This window comes from Topomyia yanbarensis, chromosome 3 (assembly GCF_030247195.1).
Source record: "Topomyia yanbarensis strain Yona2022 chromosome 3, ASM3024719v1, whole genome shotgun sequence".
NCBI classification, from domain to species: domain Eukaryota; kingdom Metazoa; phylum Arthropoda; class Insecta; order Diptera; family Culicidae; genus Topomyia; species Topomyia yanbarensis.
Window position 1 is genome coordinate 83,532,244 of NC_080672.1, and position 15,664 is coordinate 83,547,907.

The 15,664-nt window shown below is 41.7% G+C and overlaps 1 protein-coding gene across 1 annotated transcript in view; it reads right to left on the bottom strand.

Annotated features, from left to right (window-relative positions):
- Positions 1-15,664, bottom strand: part of LOC131693647 (membrane-associated guanylate kinase, WW and PDZ domain-containing protein 1) — a 59,938-nt gene that overhangs the window by 38,616 nt on the left and 5,658 nt on the right. The window contains exon 2 of the mRNA XM_058981650.1: positions 3,571-5,081. Within this exon, the coding sequence (XP_058837633.1) occupies positions 3,571-4,100 (530 nt within the window). The 5' untranslated portion in view covers positions 4,101-5,081. The remainder of the gene's footprint in view (positions 1-3,570; positions 5,082-15,664) is intronic.

The window sequence follows — 15,664 nt, forward strand, 5'->3', positions numbered from 1 at the left end:
ACTTGAGTAATCGATTTCGCTGACGCTGCTCATTGTGACGCTGACCTAACCTGGTGTAGCCGTTAATGTGCTAGCGTCGTTCGCTACGGTATACCGTTACGTACTGAAATCCGCGAGGTTCAGGGTCGGGACACTTCGAGTAAACCTTGCACAATCAAGCTTCAGGTATTCCGGTAGACGCTCTACCAGCTCGTATCGGAGATATGCATTGAAAATAAAATCATCATCGTTACAAGTTGCAAGTCCACCTTCTCAAATATCTCCAAATGTGGTGTCGAAAGATCTTCGAGTTCAGGAAATGAACCTTGAAACAAGAGTATCTCGAAATAACCGTGCAGACAGCCGGAGCTGTCACACAGATTCCGAAACAGGCGCACCTCATATTTTGCTTTCAGTGAGATATTGTCATTCAAATACGGATTTAATTATAGCTGTTTACCACACTGCACAGTGGTTTTTCTTGTCAAAATCGTGCGATCTTTTAATTACGCCTAAATCGTTAAATATTGGTGAATGGCATCTTCGGAGGAATTTATCGACACTAATCCCTTTCATGAGGTGTTGGTTATTTAATGATTAATCTCCTTAAAGGTGAGATATATTTACTAACTTTCTTGCCAGCGCATATATTAAAATAACGTCTTCAGCAAAGTTGTAGAGCACGCTTTTACCAACAACTTTGCTGAAGAGTCTAAGTCTAGATCTTTAATATCTTCGAGATTATTGCTGGATGTTTAAAGCCAATTCATTAATATAACTTTTGAAATAACATTCTGACAGGTTCGAGATGTTCAGTAAAATGCTTTGAACTATCAAAATGGAAAACTTTCTATATTACAACAATGGCTTATCTCGTGTATTTTCAAAGTAATTTAGCAGTTTTGAAAAAGCTGGCTGGCTGCTCGTTTTTGCTTCCCAAAGATATTTGCTAAATTTATTTTTGTTTATATTTTTTCGTGGAGTGGTTCGCCTTTCAAGTATGTCACCATCAGGCATAAAACCTTCTCATCTTTTGAAAAAACATCTAATAAAGTAACACAACAACAGGCATTGTTTAACCCTAATGACATTACAATAAGCTCAAGCCTTAACAACTAATATACACATAAAATCACATATAACAATAACAAAACTGTTTAATCCAATTACTCGAAAGGGAACGCAAAAAACTTTCTTTGAAGTATTGCGGGATAAGTGGAAATCGAAGACATCACTACAAAGGTGGTTCTTGCTACCCAATAACTTCTAGGTCGCAAGATCCCTTCTGAAAAGATATGTATCTTGATAAGACGAACAATTTTTTTTAACATACTGAAGCTTTATCTACGATACTTAAGAAGTTATGTTGAATAAAAGATTTTAAGGGGTCATTCACAAACAACGGTCAATAACTTCGAGTGCGCTATAAATAGAGATTTTTGGTCTTCAGTAAAGATATTCGCAAAAACAAGTTCTTTGGCATTTTTAATACTTTATCTTGTATTTCATATTTTAAAAAAATTTAGCGGATATCTCACTTCAAGGGGGATAAATCAATATAAACATATCATCAAAATAAAGGTCGTGGATCATAAGAAACATTCACAGAAGACATTATTGCTGTACGCTTTACCGGTTTCGTGTGAATAATTTTTCGAGCGTTTTTGACAAGAAAAACCGCTGTGCACTGGGTTGTGAACAATAGCACATCCTCGAATTTCAGCTCTCTGTGTATGGAGAACCAAAACTCGAGATACGCAATTGCATTACTGCAGGGCAGTTACATATCAAATGATATGAAGTACCGTAACCGGATTCACAAAGATCACAAGAATAATACTCAGTACGCCGAATAGTAGCCATGCGATAATTGAGTATGCAATGTCCAGTCAGTGCCCTGACTAGAATACTACAATTGGGCTTGTAAAAATGCAGCAAATTATTTGACATTTTCGGACTAACATCCGGCAGAAGGATCTTTATTTGGACGGATGTTTGCAACCTAAGTCAATGGTTGGCTTGCTCGGATGCAGCCCAAGACTGAATCTTGTGCTTTATCAAACCTATCGATAGTAGTATAGAACTGGTTCTGGACCAGCGAAGTCAGTCGCAGCCGCAGTTCTAGCCAATTCGTCCGCCATTTTAGTTACAGTAATACCGGGATGATTGGGTACCCGTAGCAGGTAGACAGTATTTGAAATGCATACATGCACGAGGCATTTCACGTGAATTTGTCATGCAATTTTTTGTCGAGAGCTACGAAGACGAGGTTAGGTAGCTTTCCAACATAGAAGTTTCCTTTATGGAAACACAATTCTTCAACCAAAGCTATGGAAGCTTTTCCTTCATGTACAAGGCGAAATAGATTCATAGTTGCTGTAGGTTTATGCTGAAGATTAATTTGTACTACTCTAACCATACTCGATTACAGCACTACGCATTTCATCATTAGCGCTTGTTATACAGCAACTAGAAGATGCCAAATACGTTAGCTTATAATCGCCTATAATAGCGAGTCCCGAAGTGGGTATTACCGATATGACCATCATTTGAACCCCACGATTTGCGAAAAAACAAACAAAATTCTAGAAAAGTTGAATTTGTTTTTCTCAACAACAGAATGAACAGCGCAGACTATCAGGTATTGCTTGAAGATCATCTCCAACCCTACTTTCGACGGTTTGGATCTGATCAGTTGATCTTTCAACATGTCAACACGTCGACACATTCCAGCATATCTACTAAGACCAGGTCAACGGAAGAAATCTAGAAAATCGATATGATTAAATGCCGAAGCGAAACTTGTAATCAACAATGATGGGAATTCGATTGACTACAAATGTAATGTTGATTATTACTTGAATAAAGCAATTTTTGAGAAAAATCGTAATTATTCTTTTTCACTGCACTGTCATAATAAACGAACTAAAAAACGAATTTGAATAGAAAAAAATCTTTGAAAAAATAGAGTGAATGTATTAATACGAAAAACACTGTATTGTGATCTTTGGGACACTCCAAACTTCAAGAATTTCAAATTTCATGGCTTATCGAGAAAAGCATTAATTAATTAAATTACCCACAAACAATCGTTTAATTAGTTTCTGTGATACGGCTGCCGAGCCGTTAACAAAACTTACTTAAGAAAAGAAAAATTAGAAAATTCAGGTGTGTTTATCTGCATCGTAGAGGTCATGCACAGCTTATTTTAACACAAGAGACGACTCTTTGGGGGACTATCATCCCAATTTGTGTACAATTACGAATTAGGTAATATTTATTTCGTATAGCAATGTCGTGATCAAATCATACTACAACGGTTTAGCATGAAAAAAATAGACGCATCATACACAAGTTTAAATGAGTATAACGCCAACTACATCAGTATAGTGCAATGTATACAACGAAAACGTCATTACAAACAACAAGCCAACGGCATTGAACTATCACCTTCCACTATGTCATTGGATATCGGTTAATGTCGACCTCGTAAAGAATGATTATATTTTCAACAAACAATTAAACAATATTATCTTCACGAAAGTCTCCAAAGCCGTTACTATGTAATGGGTATAAAGCGCATCTACTTACTCGATAAAGTACACCTCCCCGCTATCGGTGTACGCCTTCTCCCACTTGGGTGGCAATGGTCCAAGACCGTCATCCTCCTCCGTTGGCACAGTTGAGGAAATATCCGATTTCTGGTCGAAGAATCCACCAGCACCATTACTCATTATAGTCGACTGTTGTTGCTGTTGCTGTTGCAGCTGCTGCTGTTGTTGTTGATGAAGATGCTGCTGCTGCTGTTGATGATGTTGTTGCTGCGGCTGGTGGACGTGACTGTGATGATGATGGTGGTGATGATGCTGGTGACCACCATTGTTAACGATAAGTCCCGAAGGACTCATCATCATTTCTGGTCCCACATCGGAACCATTATCACCCGATGCAGTTTTTCCGCTGGTGATAGCACTTCCACCACCGTTCATGTTACTATTAACGCCCACTTTCGACAGATCGTTACCGGTTTCAGATATCACGCCAGCACTATTATTGCTACCAGGAGTAGCTCCTGACTCATTCATCTTCAACTTTAGCTTGATTTCACTTTTGTCTGTCATTGAATGGTGTTGTTTTATTTCCTTACCGCAGCACAACTTGCTCGGTCACTTTTCGATCACCATCACTTGGCCTAGCTGGGCTTACCTGGGCCAAAACGGTGTTGTATACACAACGCTCGCTTTTCGCTTGGTATGTTAAAAAACGTGTATCAATGACACAGCAGCCTGGTATACACAGCACCGCATATGAATGCGAAGGGGCACAAAATTGGAATTCTTTTGGTGAAACAAAAACACAACATTTAAATGCACTCTCGTGTGTAAGCTCGCGGACGTTGAAGGTATATTTTTAGCTGCAACACTTTTTATGCTCTTTACTGATCACCTTTTCATATTAATTTCCCCGCTCGCTTCTTGTACACTCCCTACTCCATTACTTGTTTACCGTAGCACTTGACTCACTGAAGCAGGTTCTTCGACCGCTTTATTTCTGTGGCATTTTTCTTCTATTTTTCATCCGATAGCGGACCACATCACCTGTCGTCACACAACTCTACTATAGTTAAGCGGACAACTCTTCTTGCATTTTTTGCTCACGTAAACACTCTGACCTCTTACTTCTTGCTGGATTTTTTTCCTATTTCGTGCATCGACATCCAACCGTCTAAGATATAAATCTTTCGCAAGATGACGGTAACGATCTGTACGCTGATGATGTTGTATATGATGTATGTAATGTGGACTGGAGACGTTTCACTTCGTAAATCTCTTCTTTAAGCGCGACGCATATGTAAGCCATGAATCATGCATACAGCATTCCATGCGAAAATATTTCAAACCTTTCCTCATTCCAATAGGTGGTCCCGAACTCACCAGCACGGTGCAACCAACCGTCGATTGCAATCTCACTTTTTTTGCACACTCAATACCTACTTCGCCTAATTTTAAAAGGCTCCACACGCTCACATGTTACCCAACCTTGTTAGCTTTCATTCCACACGAAAAAAATATAATAATCCAAATTCGATGCGATTGTTTAACCTGTTGGGTGAGAAAATAATAACACATTATTTGATGGTTATTTCTTACAATATACGATATAATTTCGTACGCGATGAAGCCAGGCTGTAGTTATTAGTGCTGCTGGTAACCGAGATAAATTCGTAATAACTGCTAGAGCCACACTTTCCAGCTCTCTACTAGGTATAAAACATCGTCAACTCAAACTGTGCGACTTCGGTCTCGAGTCGTTGAGTGCTCGGAGAGAACACAAACACAAAAATATCTACTTGCTTAGTTGGAGTTGGAGAGGGGTTTTGTAGTTGTCGTGGTGCACAAACTCCCATTGAACTTTCCTTTCATTCATGTGGAGCCCTTTGTAGCGGTGTCCATCATACCCCCCCCCCCCCCCGTCCAATCTACTTCAATCATCTCCCGAACAGCCTATAGTACAGACCATGCGATAGGGTGACAGGATGTTGGAAAGCAGTCAAGTTAATATTTACACAACGCGGTCCAATTTTTGTAATTCAGTAAACCATTAAGAAGGGAATGTAACACTCTACAAATAGGAACACACCGCTTTGGATTTTAATTAATCATTTTAGATTTTGTCGGTCACCCTACAGAATTGCTAACTGCTTTGTTAGTCCTCTTAACTCTCTAAAGCAGTTCATTGAGATACGATTTCTTCGTATACTCGAAATATCTGCGAGAAGTTCGCACGGACACCTCGATAGGCACTGTTCACCGGTGTGATTCACTGTGGGCTGATAGACCGAAAAGAAATTTGATCGAGTCGTATAATTAATTATGAATAATAATTCTGCCGGAACTGGTTTCCATTCTCCCTTCAGGCGATTTCTGGAAAACGGATAATTACTGGGGGCCCTCAGATTGATGTTACCGATGATACGCTGAAATTGGCGACAAAAAAGGCAGTATAAGGAAAAAACTACATTTTTTTGTGCAGAGCTCATTTCTCGTGTAGAAGGCTCTGTCCAACTTTCTATTTACTCTTGACACCACATCCTATTGCTGGGATCTTTAACAAACTGTAGTGTGAGTGTCAAAACGAGTAAGATGAATCAACATCGTGGTAATGAAATGTGCCGATTGACATTCCAATTTATTTGTCATTCCAATCGCACACGAGAGTTATCAACACCAACAGAAACCACATAAGCGTAGAGGCAGAAAAAGGCGCCAATAGTGGTGAAAATATTACACTAAGATGCTAAAATTGAGACACGTGAAGTGCCCACATTTAGTCGAACTTCACGGATTTGAACCGATATATCCCGTGCCTTTAAAGATATAATAACAGACTTATGAATAGCGATTCCATATTTCTCCTGTCAGATTTTGGCTTTTTCCATACATATGTACCACGGATATTTTTAATGGTTTGTTTGATCATCATCATCATCATGGCCGAACATTCCAGGTGGTCCGAAACATGACCGAATTTATTTTACATTTTCCAGGTTGCTCGATTGCCCAGAGCCAGCGAGCCTTTTTTTAACTGTGACACTAAGTATTGGACGAGGAATTCTGGAGATTATGATGTAACATTGAGAGCCTCTCTTTGATTATTTTCTCTTTCAATCATTACGACGTCACTGTAACAATTTTCACCAATTTTCCAGTGCACATCGAAAGAAAACGGTTTTTACTAGAAAATTATGCAATGAGTTGGGTAGTAAATGTTGAAACAACCGAATGACTCCAAAGAGAATCTCTAGTTTGTACTTGCGTCCTAATCTAAATTTTCTCCAGAATTATCCTCCCATACGGGATAGTCTACTTCCTTGAACGTCCACGCTTCTCATAAAAAACAACAAGGAGTATCAGCGATTTGTATAGAGCAAGTATTATGCGTTTTTGTAGGCTACAGGATTCTAGCTGGCTACACTAACAATAGGATGCTCTATTCGCTGTCATTCGGACTTCGTCACTCTCTGTCAACTGACATGTACTTTGTCTGGCCAGAATTTATTGTCAGTAAGTATCTCACAGGAGGTGCAAATACTTTTTCTACTGCTCTGCGAGCAACGCCTATACCGTCGATGTCGTCCGAGGAGCCAAGAAGCATATTAGATCTCGGGATGATGATTCCGTTCTTTGCACATCAGATCTTCAGATAGTATCTACCTGCGCTATGTTGAAAAATAGATTAGAGTGCATCGCCCTGCTTCAGCCCATCTAACGTCACATACAAGTCGGATGTCTCTCCGGACATTTCGAAGCATACTTTGGACTCATCCAGCGTCATAAGTATCAGTTTAATCAGTTTTGTCGGAAAACCATTGTCTGCCACAGTTCGTTTCGTTTCAGTTCGCGACATTTGCGCCAAAAACGGTATAGACCACGTTACCACTGCACCGTTCCACCTATAATCAAATGGTAAAGCGGAACGTTTCGTCGATACATTCAAACGTGCAGTGAAGGAAATTCGAGAGAGGAGAGGATTGATGAACGTTACACTTTTCTGCTGACCTATCGTACTCCAAACCAGTCAGCACTGGATGGCCTGTCGCTATCGGTAGTGATGTTCAACCGACGCATCAGAACGAGCTTGGAACTTCTACACCCTACGCCGAATTATCCAGAAGATATTGGCCCACGGTCTCTTAAGAAAAGGGATGCCGCTGTTGTGAAAGTCTGCGTCTAGACTTCCTGGAGCTGGCTTCCGGGTATCATCATCGAGAGAGTTGGTCATGTGATGTACAACATGTTGGGTAATCGTCAACGTCTTGTTTGGTCGCACTTCAACCAGCTCAGAAGGCGACTACCGTGCAAACTCACACCTAGCATCTACAGTGAACCAACTGGCTAAGCAGGGACAGCTACCGTTGAGTGTTCTGCTCGAACTGGAAACTGCTAACCACAACAAGCCTATCACGAACCACGGTAACACAGAAGGTAATGGCTTCGAGCGACTTTCAAAATCCGTTTTTATCGCCACCATATCCTGTGGTTTCCGCCAGTTCGGTCCAGACCCCGGATACATTGTCTTCGTCCTCGATTGCCACCACATCTTCAAGCTTCGAGTCTGTAGTAGCAAGCACTCCAACTGAGCTGCAACCCTGGCACTATTCACGCGTTCGGTTCAACATATATCAGGGCTACCATCAGGGAAATTGAGACAACTGAAACAGGGATCTGGGAACACGACTTCACTCAAATCCAGAGATTTTCCACATGGCTCGTCACTAACAGACACCAACCGCGATTTTACATGTTGTCAGTCAGTTTTAATCTGTAAAAATCTATTAATACATATGAACTGCCGTTCTACGCATAATTGTCCCATGTTGCTTTTTGGTCATTTTCACTTTTTTTAATCAAACAGTCCTTTTTGATGTATATTTTCAGAAAACACATCCAATTCATAAAGTTTGTTCGAAGACTTCGTGAAAAAATACCAAGTCTGTTTGTCCCATTGTTGATATTCTACGCATAATTGTCCCACTAACAAAAATCCCAAAAAAGTGCGCAATAAAAAAATAATTACGTAGCGTTTAGTTAAGAAGTTCATTACGCTAGATGTCGGGCACTGAAAAAAATGATGGAAAAATACAGGATCATTAAAAAAGAGATGGCAGTGGCAATATTAATCACAGTAGTGAGAACAATCCTGTAAAGCTCTTCATTACTATCGTCGCTTGCATAACATGGCGAACGCATCTAGGATAATGAGCCTATTTTCGCAATGTTTCTATTATCACGCTACCCATTTGAAGCCGTTGGTTAGTGCAGCGTTTGCTATCTTTGTTCAACAAATTGGATCAAATGGTAGGGCGACAATTGGAGCACTCGATTGGAACTTTAGTTGCGATCAAACACTAGCATTTCGTCGTTTTTAGGCCATTTGTGTTATTAGATTGGTTCTTAAGAACGAAGCAAGGTTGTGAATGCCAAATTAATGCACTCCATCGAGTGTAGGCAGAGTAATTAATAATCTTGTGAGGTACCCTTCTAAATAGAGTAAAAATAGGTACTTTACCCTATTTCCAATTTTGATGAAGCAACAAATCTCCCGAGTAACAGAAAAACTCACGACATACACTTTTGTAAAAAAAATGAGTTATGGGCATCATTTACATAGATCGTTATGGGACTGATATGCGTAGAACTTTCCGGTTTCCGCTCGATTTCTCGGCATAACAGTCCCACTTAACATTTTGCTTAAAAACTAACGTTAATTGAATCTCTATAATAAAAAACTGGGCTGATTATATTGAAAACGATTGCCATGAACGTAATTTTGGACAATAAAGCTTTATTTGTTACACCGTATCCCTCCAGATGGCTAATACAATTTTCATCTTCAATCGCGTTTTTCTCAGTTGCCAGTTTTGCAACATGGGACAATTGGGCGTAGAACGGCAGTGAATACACGTTATAGTTTTTAGTTCGTTTACGCCGCGTTTTATTCAATGACCATTTGGTCACGGTCACCCCGCGGGATGAGCGGGACTAGATTGGCCGGGAAATCGAACGCAGGAACAACAACTAAAAGAGTTACCAGCGGAACCCAAACCTTCCCATCCGAGATATCGCAAGCAAGCTGGGAATGTCAACAACCGTGCATCGAGCTAGAAACGGAGCCGGACTGTCGAACTACAAGAATGTGACCGACTGCAAATAGTGACGAGAAGCAAAGTCAAGTCGGCCAGAGAACGATCGCGGAAGCTGTACCTGAACACATTTATGTTGATCTGATCCAAGATGGCTGGGCAATCTTGCCGCACTACGGAAGCCCCCGAGCGCTCCGACGCAGTCGTGCTACCAGCCAGCGACCAGCTCAGTCGTCCCGGTCCTGCGTTCGGAGGTTTTGATGGGGTCTTCCGAACTCCCTTCTCAGGCGAGTATTTTACTTTAAATGACGCGGTTTATCGTGCGGATCGAAGTGCTCGTAACAGTCTCCATGGTCGCAGCGGAGGAGTTTTGATCGCTGTTTCTTCCGCACTTGGCTCCTGTGAATTTGGTGTGGATAGTTCATCAAGCACGTAGACGTAGAACTACTTTATTGGAGCCGCTTAATTTCCTCCAGAAACACGACTTGATTGCTCTATTACGCTGCTCCATAGAATCAACCAGGGCTCATGTGGGTTTCTTCTGGACGTGGATACGCTTATCCTAATCCGTTATCCTCGACAACAAATCCTGCCAGCCGCTTACTTCTGGATGGGATGGCTTGTCACGGACTAATTCAAGAAAGCACGATTTCCAACCATCAATGTCGTTTTCTTGACCTTATTTTCGTCAATGAGAATGCTTTGCCTGAGGGTTCTGTGAGTGAAGTTTCCAGTGTGATCGTTCCTTTGGATAACTATCATCCCATTTTAGAAATATCCATTTCCATCATTAGTTCACCACTATATGAAGAAGCTTTAGTTGTGAATCGTCGTAATTTTCGTAAAACTGATCTAGTACCTCTACGCCGCTCACTATTGCTGATCGACTGGAGTGTAATACTTGATCAAGTGGATGTAGATGTTGCGGTTGATCTCCATAATCGATTACTCCTTGACTGTGTTGAAAAATCCGTTCCAAATTATCAACCTCCCTGATAAAACGCAATGCGTCGGAGTCTGAAACGCATCCGTGCCAAAGCTCTGCGTGAGTACACAAATCGACGAAGCCCGTGATGTTTCCGTTCGCTCGGTGGATATGGATATATTCACCTTTGCAGAAGAATCGGTTCTTTCTGAAATACAAAAAACGAAATCGTCTTATGCTCCATGTCTGAGTGCTATACCTTCAGCTGTTCTGAAAAAATGTTCCGATATTTTAGCAATCCCACTGACGCACCTTTCCAATGTGTCACTTCAGCAGTAAACATTTCCCGATGATTGGAAGTGTTCAGTCATGTTTCCGGTACACAAGAAAAGTGACAAAAGCAACATCGAGAACTACCGGGGAATCACTTCGCTGAGAGTCGAGTCAAAAATTTTCGAATTGCTTATCAACGAGGTGCTGTTTTCTGCTAGTTAACACGGATTCTTCCCTGGTCGTTCGGTTAAGACGAATCTAGTTAGCTTCATATCGTTTTGCATAGAAAAAATATCCAAGAAACTCCAGGTGGACACGGTCTACACTGATCTTAACACCGCTTTCGACAGTTACCCACGAGATACTGCTAGCAAAGCTTGATAAACTAGGATGTACCACGACATTCTGCCACTGGCTGCAATCCTACCTTGTACACTGCGAGGTCATCGTGCAAATTGGTGACAACGTGTCTGAATCCTTTTCCAATAATTACGGAGCTCCTCAAGGTAGTACACTAGGTCCGTTACTATTTTCATTATCCGTAAATGATGCGGTTTTCATCCTAATGCGTTGAGGGAAGCTGTTTTGCGCAGATAACTTGAACATATTTCTTGTCATAAGGAATGAAGCCGATTGCTGTGAGATACAGTGTATCATCGATACATTTTACAACTGGTTTCACAGAAATATGTTGATTCTTAGTGTTGCGAAATTTGTCATCTGTTTTTATCGTACAAGAGACATGCCTAATTTCACCTACGATATTGCTGGAACTCAGCTGCAACGAGTTGACCACGTAAAGGACCTAGGTGTTATTCTTAACGATATGCTTACTTATACCAATCACTTATCAGCGACTATCGACAAATCGAATCGATTATTGGGTTTTATGTTTAAAATTTTCAGCGTATTCCGAGATCCTTTGTGTTTCAAGGCTTTATATTGCTTCCAGCGACAACCAAAGCCCTTGCTGTATTCCTTCGAACAAGCAGATATTCCAAATGAATCAGCTGGCACTGGCTTTCGTAATTGGGTAGAAGGACAGAATATCTCCACGGCAGTCTTCGAAGTGCAAAAATAAAAGGCGTCGCTGCACGGACTCAATCATCTCAATACCATTATTAACGTTTGGGTTCCAAACTTAACAGCAATATTGCAGGATTATCCACGACAAAGAGCAGGTAAAGGGCGAACACGAAATTATTGCGACACATTCAACAGGGCATAACTTTTTTACCATTGGGTAAAAATCAACCAAATTTTGCACACTTTCTCATTGATGTGTATTGTTTACATGCTGTCAAACTCGAAGTCGTGTTTTTCGATTCAACGAAAATGGAGGTGAACCTACGCGAGTCGAGAGAACAAATTCTTTCCAAACACCTCGAATTTCCTGACCTGTCGCACCGGCAGTTGGAAAAAATGTTGAACATTCACCATTCAACCGTCTCCAGAGTGTTGAAGCGGTTGACGTTGGACCACGGCAAAGGAGCTGGAAGAAAACCGGGACCGGAGAACAAAAAGACGGAGGGAAATGTGAAGCGGATGATTAAAGCAAATCCCAACGTCTCAAGCCGTGATTTGGCTAAAAAGATCGGCATGTCGCAGAGCTACGTCCAGAATGCAAAGAAGAGAGCTGGACTACATACATACAAGGTAGAGAACTTCCCAAACCGCGATGAGCGGCAACAATCGACGGCTAAAACTCGGGCACGGAAGCTCTACGAGAAGATGCTGACAAAATATGGCTGCTGTGTGATGGACGACGAAACGTATATAAAAACCGATTGTAAGCAAATTCCGGGGTTGGAGTTTTTCACCGGCAAGAGCAAGTTCTATGTGGACGACAAATTTAAGAAGAAGAAAATGTCGAAGTTCGCCTCCAAATATCTCATTTGGCAGGCCATCTGCTCTTGCGGACTGAGGAGTGAGCATTTCGTGGCAAAGGGCACAGTAAATGGCGAGATCTACAAATCTGAGCGCCCCGAGAAGCGCCTTTTGCCGTTCTTGTAGCAGCACGACGAAGCTCCGCTACTTTGGCCAGATTTGGCATCGTGCCACTATTCCAAAAGTGTCCTGGAGTGGTATGAGGCCAATTCTGTCCATTTTGTTCCAAAGGTCATGTCCTCCGCCAAACTGTCCGGAGCTGCGCTCGGTGGAGCAGTACTGGGCAATGATGAAGCGGGAACTTCGGAAGAGCAAGAAGACAGTCAAAGACGAGAAGGACATGTTAAGAAAATGGAAAAAAACTGAGAAACTGGTACCGGATGACACTGGAGGACATCAAGCGAAAATGCGTTCAATTTTACACTCAAGGATCCATCGATTAACTTTTCTTTTGATTTTTGAAGTAAATATATGTATAAAACAACCCTAAAATTTTGGTTTGATTTTAAACATTATAAGAAAATTGGCATGACATTTTCGGTGTCGCAATAATTTCGTGTTCGCCCTTTGGTAAACCTGAAGATGCATCCCAGTATTCGGGATGATTTGTGTACTGAGTAGGAGACGTGCTTTAAACGTAAGATGGGAATCTAATGTCACTCCTAGATCCTTCACGTTCTGTATTATTCAGTAAACGGTAGTTAAACAAACATCTTCGAATTTACACACATGCGGTTCGAGCTGCATCAATCGGCGAAAGTTACAAACTCTTGGAGTAATCCACAATCTTCAGCAGAGCGAATGAGAAGAAACATCTTGAGATCGTTTGCGAAGGACAGGCGTGAAGTGTTCAGAGCTAGATGAACGTCGTTGAAGTAAAGCAGAAACATCAACTGTCCCAAATGACTTACCTGGGGTACTCCTGACGATGAAATAGATGTGGGTACCTGACGATCTGCAATAACAATCATTATTTCTGGATCTGTAAGATAGGATCAAAATAGCTGCAACAAACTACCGCTGATTCCATATCTCTTCATGTTAGCGATTGTTGTATCACGGTTCACCTTGTCAAAAGCGGCAGATAGATCTGTGTAAATAACATCGGTTTGAGCGCGACGTTCCATACTTTCTGTTATGCAGGATGTTACGCATAGTAGGTTAGTCTTTTCGTTGTTCTTTTAATGATGCTGAAGATGGTTGTTTCAGCATGTGTCTTTTCAAAAGTACTGAAGGGGAACCGTCCCGGATTGAAAGACGACTTAACCCGGGAACAAGCTCTGCTAATCATCGTTTCGTTAGCTCACGACCGGAGCTTGACTAACAGCGAGTTCAATTTGATCAATTGTTAAGGTCTCATCTGTAAACACATTCGCGAATTTCTCCGAACATAGTCTGCACACAACTTGGGATGTGGTAGCTGTGCTACTATTGAAATTTATAGACGACGGCAGTCCAAATTACCTGCGTTGCTCATTCACATATTTCCAGAAACGTTTAGGGTGTGATTTGAGATTATGCGGAATGTTTTGCTGATATCAGAGGCATGACCAACTCGTTTATAAGCATGGTTGAGACAGGCGTAATAGCTTCTAAGTGGGATTGTGCGATGCTTTCTAAATATATGCAGAGCAGATCTCTCAATGGACTTCAGCCGTCGCATTGTGCTCGTTTGCCAAGGAGGACCGATTTGTTGACGATGAACTTTCTTCGGGACGGGAAGATGTCCACGAAATACTTGAAAGATTGAAATCTCCTAGTACGATCATCTCGTCAATCGATTTAGCATCTTCGAGGATACTAAAAACTGAGCTGTAGTGTGCGTCAACATATTCGATGTTACGGGCTCGATCGGGTGGGACGTACAACGCACACACGTCCAGACCTGTTCAAGACAATCCTAGTTTTCTCCACAACTCGTGCCTTCAAACTGCGGCTAACTGCTACTAATGCACCACCTCCAGTGGATTTTCGGCTATTTATATAGTTCCGGTCGAAACGAAAAATCTCATATTCAGTACCGAACAGCTGACTAGGAATGTGTCATCGTATGGCGACGTTTCGACGACGACATTGATGTTAAAACTCTTATCGGTGACTGCAAGGCGATATTCATCGAAGGTTGAATGAATACCACCAACGTTTTGATAGTATAGCAACAGCTTATTCCGTCGTTGACCAAGGCAGGAAATCGAAGGGTTTTGAGGCAGGGAAGAGCACACATAGATGTTGTTACAGGTTTACCTCTCATTCCAACTCCACCACAGGACTGGAACGATTGCTGATCCTTAACTGGATGGGGTCGACTGTGATGGGGGGACTAAAGCCTTCCTCACGATTGGTGGCGTCCCGGTGACCGAAGTAACGAGATTTCGTTGGATGTATGTAATGCAGCTGGATCACGCACTCTCGTAAACAGCTGTGGGTTATTGACAGGAAAAACGGAAACTGCTGCTGATAAGAAGCAATCAACGGTGACCTGGAATCGGGGACCTTTTCAGCACTTAAACTTTCCACTCCCGCGCAATGGCGGCGCCGGTGGTTGAATGGTAAGCCTGACCGCCACCCATCCCAGTCGATCTGGGTTCAATTCCAGCCGAGGACGTTGAGATTTTTCTAAGGAGAAAAAATCTGTGGTCACGTCTTCCTTCAGAAGGGAAGTAAAGCCGTTGGTGCCCGGTCCATGAGTTGATGAGTCGATATCTAGTTACTAATAAATAACCTCCTCCCGCGATACTTGTGGAGTGCGCAGTAGTACGGCCTCTAGCAAAAGCAAATATCGGACTTATATTCATTCCTTTCCTTTCCTTCCGCGATCTACGTTCGGGCCTGACCGGCGACAGTATTGATCAATAATCGCTTTAGGATTACCAGGAGTTGCACATTGAAAAATGTTTCGCTACCAATCATTATCTAATTCCCTGTGCAACTTCAGCTAGTCTGGATTTATAACGGAG